Source organism: Macaca fascicularis, chromosome X (assembly GCF_037993035.2).
Source record: "Macaca fascicularis isolate 582-1 chromosome X, T2T-MFA8v1.1".
Classification (NCBI taxonomy): Eukaryota; Metazoa; Chordata; class Mammalia; order Primates; family Cercopithecidae; genus Macaca; species Macaca fascicularis.
This window is the reverse complement of record NC_088395.1, coordinates 44,374,384-44,392,584: the sequence shown is the minus strand read 5'-3', so window position 1 is coordinate 44,392,584 and position 18,201 is coordinate 44,374,384. Positions and strand designations below refer to the sequence as shown.

General features: G+C 41.1%; 1 protein-coding gene across 1 annotated transcript in view; it reads left to right on the top strand.

Moving 5' to 3' along the window:
• The window catches only part of EFHC2 (EF-hand domain containing 2), a 195,737-nt gene that overhangs the window by 12,970 nt on the left and 164,566 nt on the right, over nucleotides 1-18,201 (top strand). Inside the window, exon 2 of the mRNA XM_045383159.3 lies at nucleotides 17,314-17,502. Coding sequence (XP_045239094.1) covers nucleotides 17,314-17,502 — 189 coding nt within the window. The remainder of the gene's footprint in view (nucleotides 1-17,313; nucleotides 17,503-18,201) is intronic.

The window sequence follows — 18,201 nt, the reverse complement described above, 5'->3', positions numbered from 1 at the left end:
GTCATTTGTATATCCAGCTAAGTGAAATGTCTGTTTATGTCTGTTTATGTCTTAGCACACAGTGCTAAGATTACAGGTGTGAGCCACTGTGCCTGGCCTCCTGTGTTGTTGTTGTTTTTTTCTAAAGGATTTATAGTTTTACATTTTATATTTAAGTCTGTGATCTGCCAGGCATGGTGGCTCATGCCTATAATCCCAGCACTTTTGGAGGCTGAGGTGGGAGGATTGCTTGAGGCCAGGAGTTCAAGACCAGCCTGGGCAACATAAGGGGACTTTGACTCTACAAAAATGATAATACAAAAAAAGCCCCGTGTGGTGGCGTGCAGCTGTGGTCCCAACTACTTGGGAGGCTGAGGTGGGAGGATGGCTTGGGCCTGAGAGATGGAGGCTGCAGTAAGCTGTGGTCACACTACTGTACTCCATCATGGGGGACAGTGTTTGACCCTGTCTCAAAAAACAAAAAGTCTTTGATCCATTTTAAGTTAATTTTATTTAAGGTGTGAGATTTAGGTCATGATGAACATTTTTGGCCTATGGGTGCCCAGTTGCTCAAGCACCATCTGTTGTAAAGGATATCTATCCTTCCATGGAATTACTTTTGAATCTTTTACAAAACCATTTGAGCATATTTGTGTGGGTTGTCTTTTGAGTTGTCTGTTCTGTTCCATTGGTCACTGTATCTATCCATCTGCCATTGCCACACAGTTTTTATTACTGTATCTGTATAGTAAACCTTAATATCAGGTTCAGTTCTTCCTCCCACTGTATTTTTCTTTGTCAAGGTTATTTGTCTTTTTTTGTTTTTCCTAATATATAAAGAAAATTACTCTTTAGATCACTTAATCTTATTCTGCTAAAAAAAAATTAAAAGATAGCTTTTAGAGACTGCATGCATTAGTTTGTAATGCTTTCTCCTGAAAGTAATGGAATACCTGACCAATAGAGGTTTAAACAAGCAGGGATTTATTTTTTTCACCAAGTAGGAAGTCTGGAGGTGTTACCAGTGGAGGGTGTCCAGCTTCTTGGCATTGTGAACAAAGAATTGGACAAAATGTACAAACAAAGCAAGGAAAGAACTAAGCAACAAAAGCAAAGATTTATTAAAAATGAAAGTAAACTCCACAGTCTGGGAGCGGGGGGAGCATAGGGGATCAAGACCCCCTTTACAGAATTTTCTGGGGTTTAAATACCCTCTAGAGGCTTCCTGTTGGTTACTTGACGTAGACCCTATATAAATGAAGTAGTGGCCCAGCAATCAGTTTGACTGGTTGGGAGAAGCAACCAATCAGAGACTGAAGTGAAGTTACAAAGGTTACACCCTATGCAAGCATCTGATTGGTTGTGGAAAGCAACCAATCAGAGTCTAAAGTGAAGTTACATAGTTACACTCCTATGCAGACTTTCTGCAATCAATCAGAGATACTTTTTGCTTTCTGCAGCCAATCAGATACTTTCAGTTTTCCATCTGCCATGCAGAAAAAGGTGGGGGTCGCAGGGGGATTGCAAAGGGAGTAGCCTCCCTTGGGTCCTTTTGTTACTTAGGTGTGGAAAGTTGTGGCTTTCCTTTTGATTTAGTTCTAAGAAGTCAGCGTGAATTAGCCTTAGGTTCCCTGCCTCCAGACCCTATTCTCTTGCCTCAGAGGTAGGTGGCTGCTGGCACATGTTTAGAGGCTCAATTTTGTCTCAGCCAGCATTTCTGCAATCTTGCCCATGATCCCAAGATGGCTGCTGCAGCTCCAGGGATCATGTATACATTTCAAGGCAAGAAGAGGTGAATGAGGGGAACGTGACCTGCATCTGTCCCTTGGCTCAAGGGAGCAAAAATCCTTCAGAGATTCCAAAACAGATTCCTAAAAAGAGGCTGAGGAAACAAGTGCAGTGTTTAGCTTTTTCTGGAGTTTTTAAATGGAGACTTGCAAGGGAGAAGGAATTTGGGAATGGCTGCACGAATCAGCTACAATGAGCCAGTGGTTTCAACTTACTTTGGGGGAAATCTTTAGAATTCTCTTTATTGACTGGTGCCTTAAGTTCAGTTATTTAGAGAAAAAATATCAGAGCCTTGTGAGAAAGATTCTGCAGATCTCCAGATCTTATTGATTTAAATTTTGTTTTTCACTCTACTGATTTAAATGTTATTAAATATATAAAATCAATCTTATTGTTATTTTGAGTTGATGGCTAAGAATCATGAGCACAACACTTTTTCAAGTTAGTTTTAGAAAGAGAGGAAATTAGCTTAAAAAATGTTTGAGGTTTTCTTTGGTGTGCCTTTTTAATTTGCACATTTAGGGTTAGTTTTTGAGTGATTTAGCTTAATTAATAAGTAATGATGGCTTTCACGCTCTTATAGTCTTACACTGTCAGATCCCACTATACCTGAGGCGATTTTGTTATTTTCTCTGGGAGGTTCGCAGTATCTGCTGAATGACTTTTTCTTCTCCATAAAAGTAAAGAAAAAAAGAAAAGAGAAAATGAACTTTTAAAATAAATATTAGATGAAGGAGGAAAAAACCCCACACTATTCACAGAATAGGAGCAAATTAGTCCAGAACCTGATCAGACAGAAATATCTAAGAATGATAGTTTTAGATAATTCTGTATCAAATTTTCTATTAACCTAAAAAAAGAAAAATAAGTTTTGTTAATGTTTATTGCAATATTAAATATTAACTGTCTCTCTTCAGTTCCCAAATTTCCAGTAACTGCTGGTGACTATAGAGGAATTTCTACAGAACTCTCTTTTAATACTTCCCCAGCTTTTAAGAGATTGAGTCTAGATCCAATTATTTGGTCTATTTCCTCCCTTCTGGGTCATGGTGGATGTTTTGGCTGTTATATTTGCCAAAAGCAAAAGTAACAGTTCAACCCTGATGACTTAAGCAAGGAGACATCTATTACTTTTCTCAAAAAAGTACAAAGAATATGAGGCCTAATGCTTAAGGGCTCAGGTGTTGGATTTGCATTCCTGGATTCACCACTTAATACTAGTTGAGTGACCTTGGGCAAATTACTAAAACTCTGTCTCTCAGAATCCCCATCTAGGCTGGGCACAGTGGCTCACACCTGTAATCCTAGCACTTTGGGAGGCCGAGGTGGGCAGATTGCTTGAGCCCAGGAGTTTGAGACCAGCCTGGTCAACATGGTGAAACCCCGTCTCTACAGAAAATACAAAAATTAGCCAGGCGTAATGGCATGCATCTGTAGTCCCAGCTACTCAGGAGGCTGAGGTGGGAGGATTGCTTGAGCCCAGGAGGTTGAGATTGCAGTGAGCCACGATTGTGCCACTGCACTCCAGCCTGGGCTACAGAGTGAGACCCTGTCTCGAAAAGAAAAAGTCAGACTCCTCATGTATAAAATGGGGATGACAATAGAATATACTCATAGATTTTCTCTCTGAGGATTAAGAGCATTTTTAAAAATTTGCATATCTCATTTATTAATGAGGTTAACTATATTTTAGTATGTTTATTGGCTATTTCCATTTCCTTTTTTTGTGAAGTGCCTTTTGAAATCCATTGCTCATTTTTCTGTTGGGTTTTCCCTTTTTTAGTGTACATATATGTGAGATAAAGAGTGGTATTTCCATATGTGTATACAATGTGTAATGAGCAAATCAGGCATATTTATCACCTCAAATATTTATCATTTCTTTGTGTTGAGAACACTCAAAATCCTCTCTTCTAGCTTTTTGAAAATATATAATAAATTATAATTAAATATATTCACCCTACAGTGCTACAGAACACTAGAACTCATTTCATCTATCTACTGTAATTTATCTGTTAACCAACCTCTCCCCACCTCCTCTTCTTCCCCTTTCCAGCCTTTAATACTCCCAATGATTAAGAAAATTTAATGTGGCTGGACATGGTGGCTCACTCCTGTAATCCTAGCACCTTGGGAGGCCGAGGTGAGCAGATCACTTGAGCCCAGGAGTTCAAGACCAGTCTGGGCAACATGGTGAAATCTCGTCTCTACAAAAATTACAGAAATTAGCAGGGTGTGGTTGTGTGCACCTGTAGTCCCAAGCTACTCAAGAGGCTGAGGTGGGAGGATAGCTTGAGCCCAGGAAGTCAAGGCCGCAGTGAGCTGTGATCACGCCACCGCACTCCAGCCTGGGTGACAGAGCAAGACCCTGTCTCAAAAAAAATAAATAAATAAAAATTAATGCTTCTAAAGTGCTTAGAGCAGTGCTACAATTGTTAGCTATTATGGCAACAGAAATGACATTTATATTTGCTTATCTAGCCCATGGTGGTCCTAGTAAGCTGTCCCATTCTTACCAAGCACCTCACTCTACCTGCCTTTGTCCTGTGGTTGTCAAGCATCTGGGCTTTTGAGTGTAGCCTAGAAAGAAACAAGAGACTGCTGTGCTGGGGTTCTAAAACCGAGGTTGCAAACAGATCAAGAGCTCCTAATGTAGATGACTATAGCCAGCTTCTCAGTTTGGATTAACTTTACGGTTTCTGTAGCGGCCTTGATAACTAACTGATTAATCAACTTATGCATGTAATAAAATTGCCCTTCCAATTTTTAGCAGCGAGGAAGGGGTGCTGATATTAGCTTTTAATTTGATATGAAGCAGAGTCTGGATTTGGCTGCCACCTTTCCAACAGTGGTAGAATGGGAATCAGGGAGTTGAGATGCCAAGGAGCACTGATCTAGGATCTAGGAATAGTTATGTTCCTAACTTTATCATTTGCTAAGACATTTGCTAATTTCCTTGAATTGAGACTGAGTACCAATTCACAGTCACTATGGCAAAGGTTAGGTTGCCATGCCATCTTAAGAGGCTATAATGGCAAATCTCAAGCTTGTGTATGTGTGTGGGGGTGTAGGGCTGTGGGGCAAACATTTTAAACAAGTGCCCCATGGACTGTTACATCATATCAAACAAATTCTCAACATGTTAGTTTCTAAGGTATAGAATTCTGAATTGAAATCTCAAGCTAATACTCTAATAGTGCAAAAATGGAGTTTTGCATGCTATGTCAATTAGAATAACAATAGCAATTGGCGTCACTGAACTTAAAAAAAGTGTGTGTGTGTTTTGTTGTTTTGAGTTTGTGTGAATTCACAACTCACAAGCCAAGAGTTTTGGAGAGGTTTTAGCAATAGTTCCTTTCATGCTAAAAACATTGTTTTAAATAATTAGGTGTGGCTGATTTTATTTTATTTAGCACGAGAATTGGAAATATTTAACAAGTATCTGGATAATACTCTTTGGGTGGAGAATTTGCTCATAAATTTAGCAGCAACTTGGTTGAATGAACTGCATTCTGACTTTGATATATTTTGGTTTCTCCTCAATTTTTATAGCATTGTTGGATTTTATGGGCCCCACATGCTTCCATACAACTCTGTTGGCCTTGTTGGAGTTTAATGTTTAAAATTAAAAGGCCCTGTCATATGATATTCTTAGTTATTGTTACTATTATAGCTGGACAAAGATATGCTGGTAAGTTTGTAGCAATTGTGTGTGTGTGTGTATGTGGGCGGTGGGGGGGGCGGGTGTGCAGTGGTTACTGCCCCTCAAAGAAGCAAGCATGTAGCTACCCAATGGGTTCTTCTCACCTGCTGCCCAGATAGAACCGATTTATCAAGACAGAGGGATTGCAATAAAGTTTCATATAATCAGAGCCAGCTAAATGGGAGACCAGAGTTTTATCACTCTCAAATCATTCTCCCTGAAAATTTTGAGACTGAGGTTTTTAAAAGACAGTTTGGCAGGCAGGGGCCTAAGGAATGGGGAATGCTGATTGCTGGTTCAGGGATGAAATCATAGGGAATTGAAGCTGCCGTCTTGCACTGAGTCAATTCCTGGATGGGTGCCACAGACCAGATGAGCCATTTTACCTGTCTGGGTGGTGCCAACTGATCCATCAGAATGCAGGGTCTGGAAATTATCTTGAACACCAGTCTTAGGTTTTATAATAGTAATGTTATCTATGGGAGCAATTGGGGAGGTTAGAAATCTTGTGGTCTCAGGCTGCGTGATTCCTAAGCCATAATTTCCAATCTTGTGGCTAATTTATTAGTTTTACAAAGGTGATCTGGTCCTCAAGCAAGGAGCAGGGGTTTGTTTCGGGGAGGCGCTGTTATCATCTTTGTTTCAAATTTAAACTATAAACTCCTCCCAAAGTTAGTTCGGCCTATGTCCAGGAGTGAACAAGAGCAGCTGGGAGGGTAGAAGCAGGATGGAGTCAGTTAGGTCACGTTTCTTTTACTGTCATAATTTTTGCAAAGGCAGTTTCAGGCATACCTCTTTTGCCCTTGTTTTTTCCAGCCCCTTCTCTTTCTCTTGCAGTGGTGGTGACCAGGAAAGGAAGGTTAGCCTTGTGGAGGGCTCTTGAATTTCAATCCACCTCTTCAGCCTCCTTTAGAAATACTAGCAGAAATGAGCCTTATACCCCATAAGATGTTGTTTAAGTGTCTGACTTTGCTATTTAAGGCTCTCTATGGATTGATTTCCACATTAACTGTTCCAAGTTCATGTCCCACTACTGTAGGAAATGCCCCTGTATCTAGCTGGGTCTAGTCCTGGTCCTTCAACATGCTTCAGCATCTTTTCTCTTACTCTGCCCAAATTCAGTGCATGGTTCAAGGTTCACTTTAAGACTCAAATTCCACATGAAGTTTTCTCTGGCATCGACCAGTCCATAGTATACTTCTTTGAATTCCTATAGCCCTAATCTGTATACATAGGGTTGGCTGTTTGCTACAGTGGGTTGCCCAAAAAATAAATCTTAAAAACAGATGGTATGTTTAAGTTGAAGAACTATTGACTATCAGACCCTGTGTTAAATGTTGAATATTTCTTATTCAACATTTAACATGTGGCCCTGCTTCCATGGAACTAAGAAAAACAGTGTTAAAAGTGACATTTGACCCAGGAATGAAGATCAGATAATTAATGTTCATGGAGCAAATATTATGGCCAATAATGTCATAAAAATGGAGATAAATCTGTAAATCTACTTGTGGAAAAAATTATATAAGCTCTTAGGTTGGTTAGTAAGGGAGTCATACTTGGTCCCTTTTTTTTTTGGATGGAGTCTTACTCTGTCACCCAGGCTGGAGTGCAGTGGCGCGATTTCGGCTTACTGCAACCTCCACCTCCCAAGTTCAAGTGATCCTCCTGCCTCAGCCTCCTGAGTAGCTGGGACTACAGGTGCATGCCACCACACCTGTCTAATTTTTATATTTTTGGCAGAGACAGGGTTTCACCATGTTGGCCAGGCTGGGCTCGATCTCCTGTACTTGGTCCCTTTTTATTGGAGCTCTGACTCAGTTCTCTCTAAAAGCTAATACCAAGTCCTTATTCTTGAGAAAACAAAATAATAAATGCTAACAGGCAAGCACAGTCGCAGATATTCTCTCACTTAGTCCTAACCACTGTCTTGTAAAGCAGGTATTATTATTCTCACTTCAGACATGGCAAGCCAGAGGCCTCTGGAGAAGTAAAGTGACTGCTCCAACATCACATGGCCCATAGAGGCAAAGCTGGAAGGTGAATGCCAGGCTTCTGATGCCAGAACTCCTGTCCTATCCTTTATGACCCTATTACTCCCTGGTTCTGCTCTCCATTCCAAATGTTTGATTATTAGATTTAAGGGTATCTAAGCCAGGTAACATGAACAGGGAAAGATCAGCTGACAGTATCTGATTTTTTGAAAATAATCCACAGCTTATGTTCTATTCATTCAATAGATGCTCATTGAACACCTACTATGTGCCAGGCCCTATAGTCCTTACTGTCAGAAAGTACAAAGTCTGGTATAAAATGCAAGTATATAAACAGGAAACTATAGTATAATATGCTGATTACAGTGATGGCTATACAGGAATTATGGGTATAGAATGAATGAATCAAGAATAAATCTTGTGAGATTGTTTGTTTCTCTCTGTACCACTGCTGCCCTTTCAAGGAGCACATGTATTATTTTTTAAAAAACATTTTATTCTCTGTTCTAGGCACTTCGCCTGGCCCTGGTGATACAGCTGGGGGTGGGGGAGGGGAAAGGGTAAGTTCCTAAATAGTTAAAGACAGGGTAACCTTCCAGACTTTAATAGAAGATCTCTGCAGGAACAGAATGTTCTGTCTCTGGCAGTCAGAGAAGACTTTAAGAGATGACATTTAGATGATCTTTTATTTATTTCTTGCATTTTTCTGAGCTTGGGCTATTTTAAGGAAATTATAAATACTAGAAACTCAAGAGTTTTGATTTGCAATACCTTACCTAGAGCTGTTCAAAGAGCCATATGGTTCACAAGCTATTTCTGTTCCCATGATTCCGCTGCAACCATTCTCGTCAAGGTCACCAGCCACCTCCATGTTGCCAAATCAGGGGGTCAAGTCTCAAGCCTCGTCTTCATTTGACTTATTAGTAGCCTTTAACACAGTTAGTCATGTGTTCCTTCAAATGCTTCTTTATGTAGTTTCCATGATACTGAACTCTCCTGGTGTTCTTCCCATCTTACCAGCTGCCCCTTTTTAGTCTTGTTTGCTAATTCTACCCCATCTCCCTGATCACGTAACATTGGGATATTTTAAAGCTCAGTCTTGGACTTCTTTTCTGCACTGTCATCATTCATTCTAGCACTGTAGCCTTAAATACCATCCATCAACTGATGTATATCAAATTTTTATATCCAGCCTTGACTTTTTGCTTGAACTTCAGACTCCCATATCTACCTGCTAGTTCACATTTCTACTTGCTTGTCTGAGTGGTATCTTGAATGTAACGTGTCCAAAATAGAATTCTGGACTCCTGTGCCTGCCTCCTACCTCCAGAATTCTCATTTAAGTTCTCTCCCACCATTCTGCATCCCAGCACCTAAAACTCCATTCTTCTCGTTGTTCAGACCAAAATACTTGGGGTTGTTAACAACTCATCCCTTTTTCCACACCCTACATCTAATCTATTGGTAAATCCTTTTTGTTCTACCTTCAAGATACACACAGAACTTGATCACTTCCACTGTCTCTACTTCTATTACCCTGGTCTAGGCCACTATCATTTCTTGCCTGGACTATTGCAATATTCCCAGTTTTTTGTATTGTGACCAGAGCGATCCTTTCTATGCCCTGCTCAAAACAAAATCCAGTGTTCTTTAAACCCCTAAGGCACTGGCCCCTGTTTATACTCTTAATCTCATGTCTCAAGTTAGAGGACTCTAGACCTTTCAAACATTAGAATAATGTGGTGTGCTACAAGGTAAAGCCTAACAGGGGAGGTTGTATGACAATCCAGAGTGCAGGAGTGAATGGAGGGGAGAAGGGACTCTCGGTGACTGCAGACTACTGTTTCGTGAAACATGAAGATAGAGGATGGGAGGGAGTGAAGACAGTAATGAAAGCAAGACTAAGGGCTGAAGGAGGCTTTTCTTCCTCTAAGAGGTGAAAGACTTGTCTTTATGAGTCCATTGAAAGGAGGTCATGGAAGGGAGAGGCTAATGCTGTTGATCACTGACTTACCAGGGACACAAGCAAGCCAGTACTGGAAGGAGAGACAGTTAGAGCCCATGTGAATATGGAGATAAAAATTGACTGCAGTCACTTTTGTTTGCTTAGGTGCGTGGCTTTATCCCACCACTTCACTCTGTCTTCTGACCAGAGCCTTCTAAGTATCTTCAGTCTAACCCCTCCCAGCCCTTCTATTATGCCTGCCAGTCAATCCCAGCACCTTCTCCCTTGTTCTGCTCCAGGCTCCTGAACACTGTGGATGTGACACAGCTCCTGAGGGTCACATTGCTTCCTGGATCACTATTCTTCTCTGTCTCCTAATTCCTGCCCTCTTCCCAGGTGCTTTAAACTTATCTACTCTAGGCCAGGTGCGGTGGCTCATGCCTGTAATCCCAGCACATTGGGAGGCCAAGGTGGGTGGATCAACTGAGGCTGGGAGTTCGAGACCAGCCTGGCCAACATGGTGAAACCCCGTCTCTACTAAAAATACACAAAAATTAGCCAGTTGTGGTGGTATGCACCTGTAATCCCAGCTACTTGGGAGGCTGAGGCAGGAGAATCGCTTGAACCCAGGAGGCAGAGGTTGCAGTGAGCCGAGATTGCACCACTGCACTCCAGCCTGGGCAACAGAGTGAGACTCCGTCTCATAAAAATACATAAATAAATAAATTAAATAAATAAATAAATAGTAAAAAAAAAAACTTATCTACTCCTGTGACATTTGTTTGATAGGGTCAGAGGCTATGAAACTTTAGAAGCATACATGCTACCTTTGGAATTTAAAAAATGTATTCGATCCATTGCCATGGATCCATGCCAACCGATCCATTATTTACTTAATATCTCTCTGTGAAATGAATCACTTTTGGAAAACTAAAACCTATTTAAAAGGGAAACTTTATATCCTTACCATAAATGAAAACCACACCATTTGATCTAAGTGGAAGGTCATGGTAAGAAAAAAAGAAAACAAAACAGTGTTTTTAGATTTGATGCCTGTAAAATGTTATGAGCCTGAGGCCTGCTTTCTTTTTATAGGCAAGTATTTGGGAGTATAGTCAGTACTACCAAATTAAGACTTACCCTTGCCTTAATCAAAAGGAAGAGGATAGAGCAAGGTGAACATTCTTGCATACCCGCTGAAATAGTCTCCATTACCAACTAGGGTGGCATCCCTGGAAAGAGTGAGGCCCGGGTGGTTGTGTGCACAAAGTGTTTGTGTGCACAGTTAGCTCAAGTGTTGGCATGCTGTGGCTTGCTTAATCAGTTTCAGTTTAAGATTGGTTGAAGATCTTCATGTTAAGATATAGCAGTGGCCTCTTTAAAAGTCTTTTGTGCCTGTCGCGGTGGCTTACGCCTGTAATCCCAACACTTTGGGAGGCTGAGGCAGGCGGATTACTTGAGCCTGGCAGTTCGAGACCAGCCTGGCCAACATGGTGAAACCCTGTCTCTACTGAAAATACAAAAAGAGCCAGGCGTGGTGGTGGGCACTTGTAATCCCAGCTACTTGGGAGGCTGAGGCAGGAGGATCGCTTGAACCTGGGAGGCGGAAGTTGCAGTGAGCTGAGATCGCGCCACTGCACTCCAGCCTGGGTGACAAGAGTGAGACTCCGTCTCAAAAAAAAGAGTCTTTTGCCTTCAGACCTTTCCCCTTCCAACCCACCCTGCCCACTCTTAGTGGATCTGCCTTCAGATTTGCTGCCTCATATTGTCCCTGTGTCCCTCGGGAAACTTTAATGGCTCCTTGTTGCCTATTTGATCCAGACACAAGGTTCAATTTGGCAACCAGTGAATCTACCACTCAAGTTTTACGGGCTTCCTATATCTGCAGCAATATGTTAGATGGTGAGGGGACATAGAAAAAGGAAGAAATACACACCATGGTCCTAGAGTTTAAAAAATGTGTCATCTGGTTGAGGAGACAAATCAGACATGAGTATGTGCACATATTATGGTGCATGTACATGACGAAGGGCTGGTGGTCAGGGAAGGTCATGAATCTGCCCATCCCTGGGCTTGGTCATCATATAGCTCATTTGTGGTGTGTGAATCTCATGCTGGCTGGGGTTTTCTTTTTTATTGTGGTAAAATACACAAAGTATAAAAGTTACCATTTTAACCATTTAAATTATACAATTCAGTGGCATTTAGTACATTCACAATGCTGTGCAGCTGTCCCCACTATTTCAAGAAAATTTTCATCACTTCAAAGGAAACCTGTGCCCAGTAAGCAGTCACTCCCCATTCTTTCTTCCTCCCAGTCCCTGGCAACCACTAATCTGCCTTCTGTCTCTGTGAATTTGCCTATTTTGTATATTTCATATAAATGGAATCATAATACGTGGCCCTTTGTATCTGGCTTTTTTCTCTTAGCATAATGTTTTCAAGGTTCATCCATGTGGTAGCACGTATCGGTGCTTTGTTCCCTTTGAAGGCAGAATAATATTCCATTGTATGGATATACCACGTTTGTTTAACCATTCATCAGCTGATAGACATTTGGGTTGTTTCCACCTTTTGGCTATGGTAAATAATGCTGCTATGAACATTTATGTGTAAGTTTCTTTCTGTGGATGTATGTTTTCAGTTCTCCTGAGAATATACCAAGGAATGCAACTGCTGGATCATATGATGATTCTATGTTTAGCTTAATGAGGAACTGCCAAACTTTTCCACAGCAGCCATACTAGTGTACATCCCCCACCAGCAAGGTGTGACAGTTCCAGTGTCTCCACATCCTCACCAACATTTATTTTCCATTTTTAAAAAATTATAGCCACCCTAGTGAATGTGAAGCATTATCCCATTGTATGTATGTATATATCTATGTATGTATGTATTTTTGAGACAGGGTCTCTGTCGCTTAGGCTGGAGTGCAGTGGTGCGATCATAGCTTCATACCTCACTACAGCCTCAGCCTCATGAGCGCAAGCAATCCTTTCACCTCAGCCTCCCGAGTAGCTGGGACTATAGGCATGCACCGCCATGCCTGGCTAATTTTTGTATTTTATGTAGAGACAAGGTCTCACCATGTTGCTCAGGCTGGTCTCAAACTCCTGGACTCAAGTGATCTGCCTGCCTAAGCCTCCCAAAGTATTGAGATTAAAGGTATGAGCCAGTGTGCCTGGCTTCATTGTACTTTTGTTTTACATTTCCCTAGTGACTAATGGCATTGGACATATTTTCATGTGCTTGTTGGCCATTTGTATATCTTCTTTGGAGAAATGTGTATTCAAGTCCTTTTGTTACACGCCAAAAGAATGAGGGTCATGGTCAACTCAGTATACCACTGGAGGCTATATGAGTAAACAGCAAACTGTTTCTCATAAATGCAGAATGTTGGCAAACTGACAAACTGTGTCTGCCACCCAGAAGGAATGCTGAGGGCAGTCATGCCCCAAGCGCAGTGTTTCTTGTGATTAGGTACATCTGAAGCCTGTTAGTAATAATATGAACCTGTGATCAATTAAGGAGCTGACCAATCATTACCTCCTCCCTGCTCATTCTACCCAATAAATACAAAGGGCTGTGGAAGCTCAATGGGGGAGCGGCGGGGGTGGGGGGGGCTGCCTTTGCTCACTAGAAGCAGAGAGCTCTCTTCTTCCCTGGACTCTTCCTTTAAAACAGTTTCTTTTGTCCTAAGTTTTCATTTCTATGTTTGTTCCCGTTCATTCAGTCTTGTAATGACGGTCTCAAGTACTAACAGTAGTAACTGTCGTAATGATGGTCTTAAGTAGTAACAGTAATAACTGTCATGGTGATGGTCTCAAGTAGTAACCATGGCAGTCTACCACATCCTTTGCCCATTTTTAAATTGAATTGTTTGTGTTTCTGCTGAGTTGTAAGAATTTTTATATATTCTATATAATAGACCCTTATATGATTTCCAAATATTTTCTGTCATTCTCTGGGTTTCTCTGTTTTTTAGAAATGACATCTCACTCTATTGCCCGGGGTGGTCTTGAACTCCTGGGCTCCAGTGATTCTCCCAGCTTAGCCTCTGAAAGTGTTGCTGGGATACAGGCTTGAGCCACCTCATCCAAACTTCATTCTATGGGTTTTTTCACTCTCTTGATAGTATCCTTTGACACACAGTTTTAATTTTGGTGAAGTCCAATTTATTTTTCCTTTTGTTGCTTGTGCTTTTGGTGCCACATGTATGAAACCCATTGCCAAATCCAGAGCCATAGTGACTGGCTTCTTTACTAGGGTTGGGAGCTATGGCTTGCCCAAGGCCATGTCCCCAAAGTCTCTCACAACTTAGCACCCAATGGATGCTCACCAGATGTTTGTAGAAGGGATGACTATGTAGTGGGATGTCAGCTGGCCCTTGGTGGGGAGAGGGGTTTGTGTAGAGGTATAGCCTGACCAGGGACATGACTTTGAATGGACGTTAAGGTACCTTGTAAGCTGTAAGATGTGGTCTGACCGAAGAGGGGGTACACATGAACAAATTGTGGAATTCTGGGGGATAGGTAGCTGAGTGAGGACTTCAGCGGTGGCAAGGGCTTCTTCCATGTGATTATGGAAACCTAGATCCATGGAGGAAACTTGTGAGTAGTGGAGAAAGTTCCTCGGGGGAGGAAGGCTGGCTGTGACTTCATCTTTATACCATACTCTCTAGAATAGGGCCTGGCCAGTATTAGGCCTTAGTAAATATTCCAGTGGCCTGATGAAGGAGACTTTTAAGATATTTACATGAGAGGCTTTTCATGATATAGTCCTCCTTATATATTCTACTCTAGCTCACCCTCCTTCCAAACTTGACCTTGACTTTCTTTTTTACTAGATTTGCCCCTCTCCCTGGGTGCTGTCAGCTCAGCTGCAGTACATCCCTCATAACCCTGCTTGGAACATCCTTGCCTCTCCTCTCCTATCTAATTCATCTCATTCCTCCAGGCCCAAGACAGTATCCAGTTATCCACAGAACCTCAACACTACTACTCCAGCACATCAGTGTGTGGCTCTGATCAGCCATACACTTAGCCATACACTTACCAGAGCTTAGGGTCACATGATCTTAGGTTCAGATCTCAGGCTCCAGTAGTTACTGTGTAACTTTGGGTGGGCCAGTCTCCCTCTCTCTGCCTTGGTTTCCTCATTGGAAAAATGGCAGTAATAACACTGATAAAATAGTTTTGTGACAGTGAACTGAGATCATAAATGAGATATAAAACCCTTAGTAAAGCATCCAGCTCATAGTAAGTGGTCAAAAATGGTAGCTGTACTGTTTTCTAGTTGTTTTCTGTATTTGGCTGTTCTCGTGTTGCTACAAAGAAATACGTGAGGCTGGGTAATTTATTTTTTTAAAAAAAAGGCTTAATTGGCTCATGGTTCTGCAGGCTGTACACCAAGTGTGGTGTTGGCATCTGCTTCTGATGAGGGCCTCAGAAAGCTTCCAATCAGGTGGAGGGCAAAGGGAGAGCCAGTATATCACATGGTGAGAGTGGGAGTAAGAGAGAGAAGGGGGAGGTCCCAGACTCTTTTAAACAACCAGATCTCATGTGAACTAACTGAGCGACAACTCATTTATCACTAAGGGGACGGTGTGAAACCATTCATGAGAGATCTGCCCCCACGATCCAATTACCTCCCATCCGGCCCCACCTCCAACACTGAGAATCACATTTCAACATGAGATTTGGAGAGGACAAGCATCCAAACTATCATTTTATATATCTAAATCTTGCTTCCTCCACAAGATTGTGGGTTTTTTTCTTCGGGGCAGGGGCTGAGTCTTATGCTTATTTTAACTCGTATATTTGGCACAAAGCTAGGACTATAGTAAGTACTTAAGAAACATTTGTTGGTTTGAGGTGACTTTATGATTACTCGGAGTTACTTGCTTTAGGAGACAGTATATCATTATTAAATTCTATATTATTCCACTATTCATTTTCTGAAAGGCAACTTTTGCTTTGTTTTATGGGGATCTGGGACTGCCTTGTGGTAATCTGATTGTGTGTGTGAGCAAGTGTGTGTGTGTGTGTGTGTATGTGTGAGAGAGAGAGACAGAGACAGAGAGACAGAGTGGAGGGAATGGTGGAGGTAGTGACAATTGATTCCCTAAGGGGCAGAGCCAGCTATAGCTCACCATCCTAACCACTGCATCTAGCTTTCCTCTCCCAGCCCTAGAGCGGGGCTGTTATCTGCCCAGGGCAGCTGTTATGGCCCTGACTCCCCTGGGGAGGGCTGCTCAGGCCTTCCTCATTCTTCCAGGCTGCCTTTTTCCACAAAAGGAAATGAGGTCTTTTTGACCCTATCAGACTTCTCTGCCAAGGCATCATGTTTTGCAAGAGGCTATTGCCCTGGCTATATACAGTCCTGGGCAATGTGCTAATATTAAAGAAGCAAATTCAGGATAATGGTTACCTCTGGAGAAGGGAGGCAGGGCTATGAGCTCTGAGATAAAGCTTCAGTTATCTCTGAGGTGTTTATTTTTTATGCAGGGCTGTGGGGCATATGAGTGTTCATTTATTATCGTGAACATTATATGATCTTGAATGTGCCGCTTATTTCTATGCATGTATTATCCATAAATATTACCATATTTTTAGGGTATTTTCCAGCCTTATATATGTGTTGTGAAATTTTATGTGTACTTCAGCTACCTGTATTTTTTGCCTGACAGTTTTTGAGATTTGTCTGTTTTTTTGTTTGTTTTTTGAGACAGAGTTTTGATCTTGTTGCCCAGGCTGGAGTGCAATGGCATGATTTTGGCTCACGGCAACCTCTGCCTCCCAGGTTCAAATGATTCTCCTGCCTCAGTCTCCCAAGTAGCTGGGATTATAGGTGCCCACCACCATGCTCGGGTAATTTTTTATATTTTTAGTAGAGACGGGGTTTCACCATGTTGGCCAGGCTGGTCTTGAACCCCTGACCTCAGATGATCCTCCTGCCTCAGCCTCCCAAAGAGCCGAGATTACAGGCGTGAGCCACTGCGTCCGGCCTAGATTTGTCTATATTGATATATGTAATATGAGACTTTGTATTAATATTCCATTTTATAAAGAGATATATGTATCTTTTCTGCTATGGGTAGACATTTTAGTGGTTTCCTATTTTTCACTTTTGCAAACAGTGCTATAACAAATAGTCTGGTATGCACTTCCTTGTGCCTAAGAGAAGATACTTGTGTGGGGGTGGACTGGCTAGGCCATAGGACATATATGCCTCTCTCTTTGTTCGTACTGCCACATCGCTCCTCAGAGCGATTGTCCTGCTTTACCTTCCCACCAGCAGTGCACAAATGTTGATGTTGGCTATGTCCTTGCCAACCCTTGGTAGTTGTATCTGTGATTTCTCCTTTCTCTCCAGATCACCAGAAAAGGTGGGAGATAAGGTTTTGCAATTAAAGGAGAATGTCAGCTCTGAAGAATTTCCTGTTACATTTACTTTAATGAGGAAAAGATTTTGTTCTCTGTTTTGGTGAAAATAATGTTTAGACCTCTGTGGAAAACAGTTACATACACTTTTTATTCTGAAGCAGAGCAGTTTTTTCTTTTCTTTTTTTTCTGTTCGCATTCTTGGCAAACAAGTAGGAAAGACCAATTAGGAAGCTAATGTTCTAAATATTTACTTGCAGTAATAGTCATTTTTTTAATGTTTTATGTAGCATGGAGCATTAGGTTTATGTTTACTGCCTTTCGATGTTTTGAATTGGTTAAAATGAATTAAGAGTGTGACACAACTTTATGGATAAAGATTGATCATAATTATTTGCCACTTTATTTGCATTTTGTGAGGGAAAAATACATGGTAAGAAAATGTGTTGACATTTTACAAACAGGTTAGAAAAGTCATAAAGAGTAATTTTGGCTATTTTATGTTGTCTCTTATGTTCACAGGTGGGAAAGGAGAAGTTTCACAAATCCCAACATTGGGGCTTTTGCAACAATGTTATGATGTTAGTGAGTGATGAAAAGCCTGGAATAGGTGGAGAACCACTTCTGGGACAAAAGATAAAGCCGAAATGTAGCATATATCCTAAAGGAGATGGAAGCGATGTACCATCATGGGTAGCCTTTGATAAACAGGTAAGTCACATGACATTGGGAGGAATGCAATCTTAGAATTTTACAGATGCTAAATAGCTTTGAGAAAGTAGGAGTCTTCAGTGTAAATGTTAAGGCTAATTCTTTTTCTTTTTGCCTTTTCTACTTATTATTGCCTTTATTTTTAGTGTTTTATTTTTAGTGTTTCTCCCCTTGTCTTTATTTAAATGGACAAACATAGTTGTTTATATTTGTGGTGTACAACATGATGTTTTGAAATATGTATACACTATGGAATGGCTAAATTGAGCTAATGAACATATGCATTACCTCATGTGCTTCTCTTTGTGATGAAAACACCATCTATTGTCTTACAATTTTCAAGTGTACAATACATTGTTATTAACTATAGTCATTGTGTTATACAATAGATCTCTTAAACGTATTCCTTCTAAGTGAAATTTCGCTTCTTTTGACTAAGGTTAGTTCTTCTGAAAAGATAAATTCAAAGTATCCTAAACAAAGAAAAATTATTCTTGCTCTGCTCTTTTTTGTCAGGCACATTGGTTGCAGGATGCCACATGTTTATCTTTCTTGGCTAATGCTTATTAACCTTTCTCTCATCTTCACTGAACAGGATAATCTGTCCTGTTCAGAGTCTGGTCAGATTGTCACTTTTGGTTTTGAGTTGCCATTGACTAAATAATTGTATTTGAGTCTGAACGTGGCTTTACATAGGAA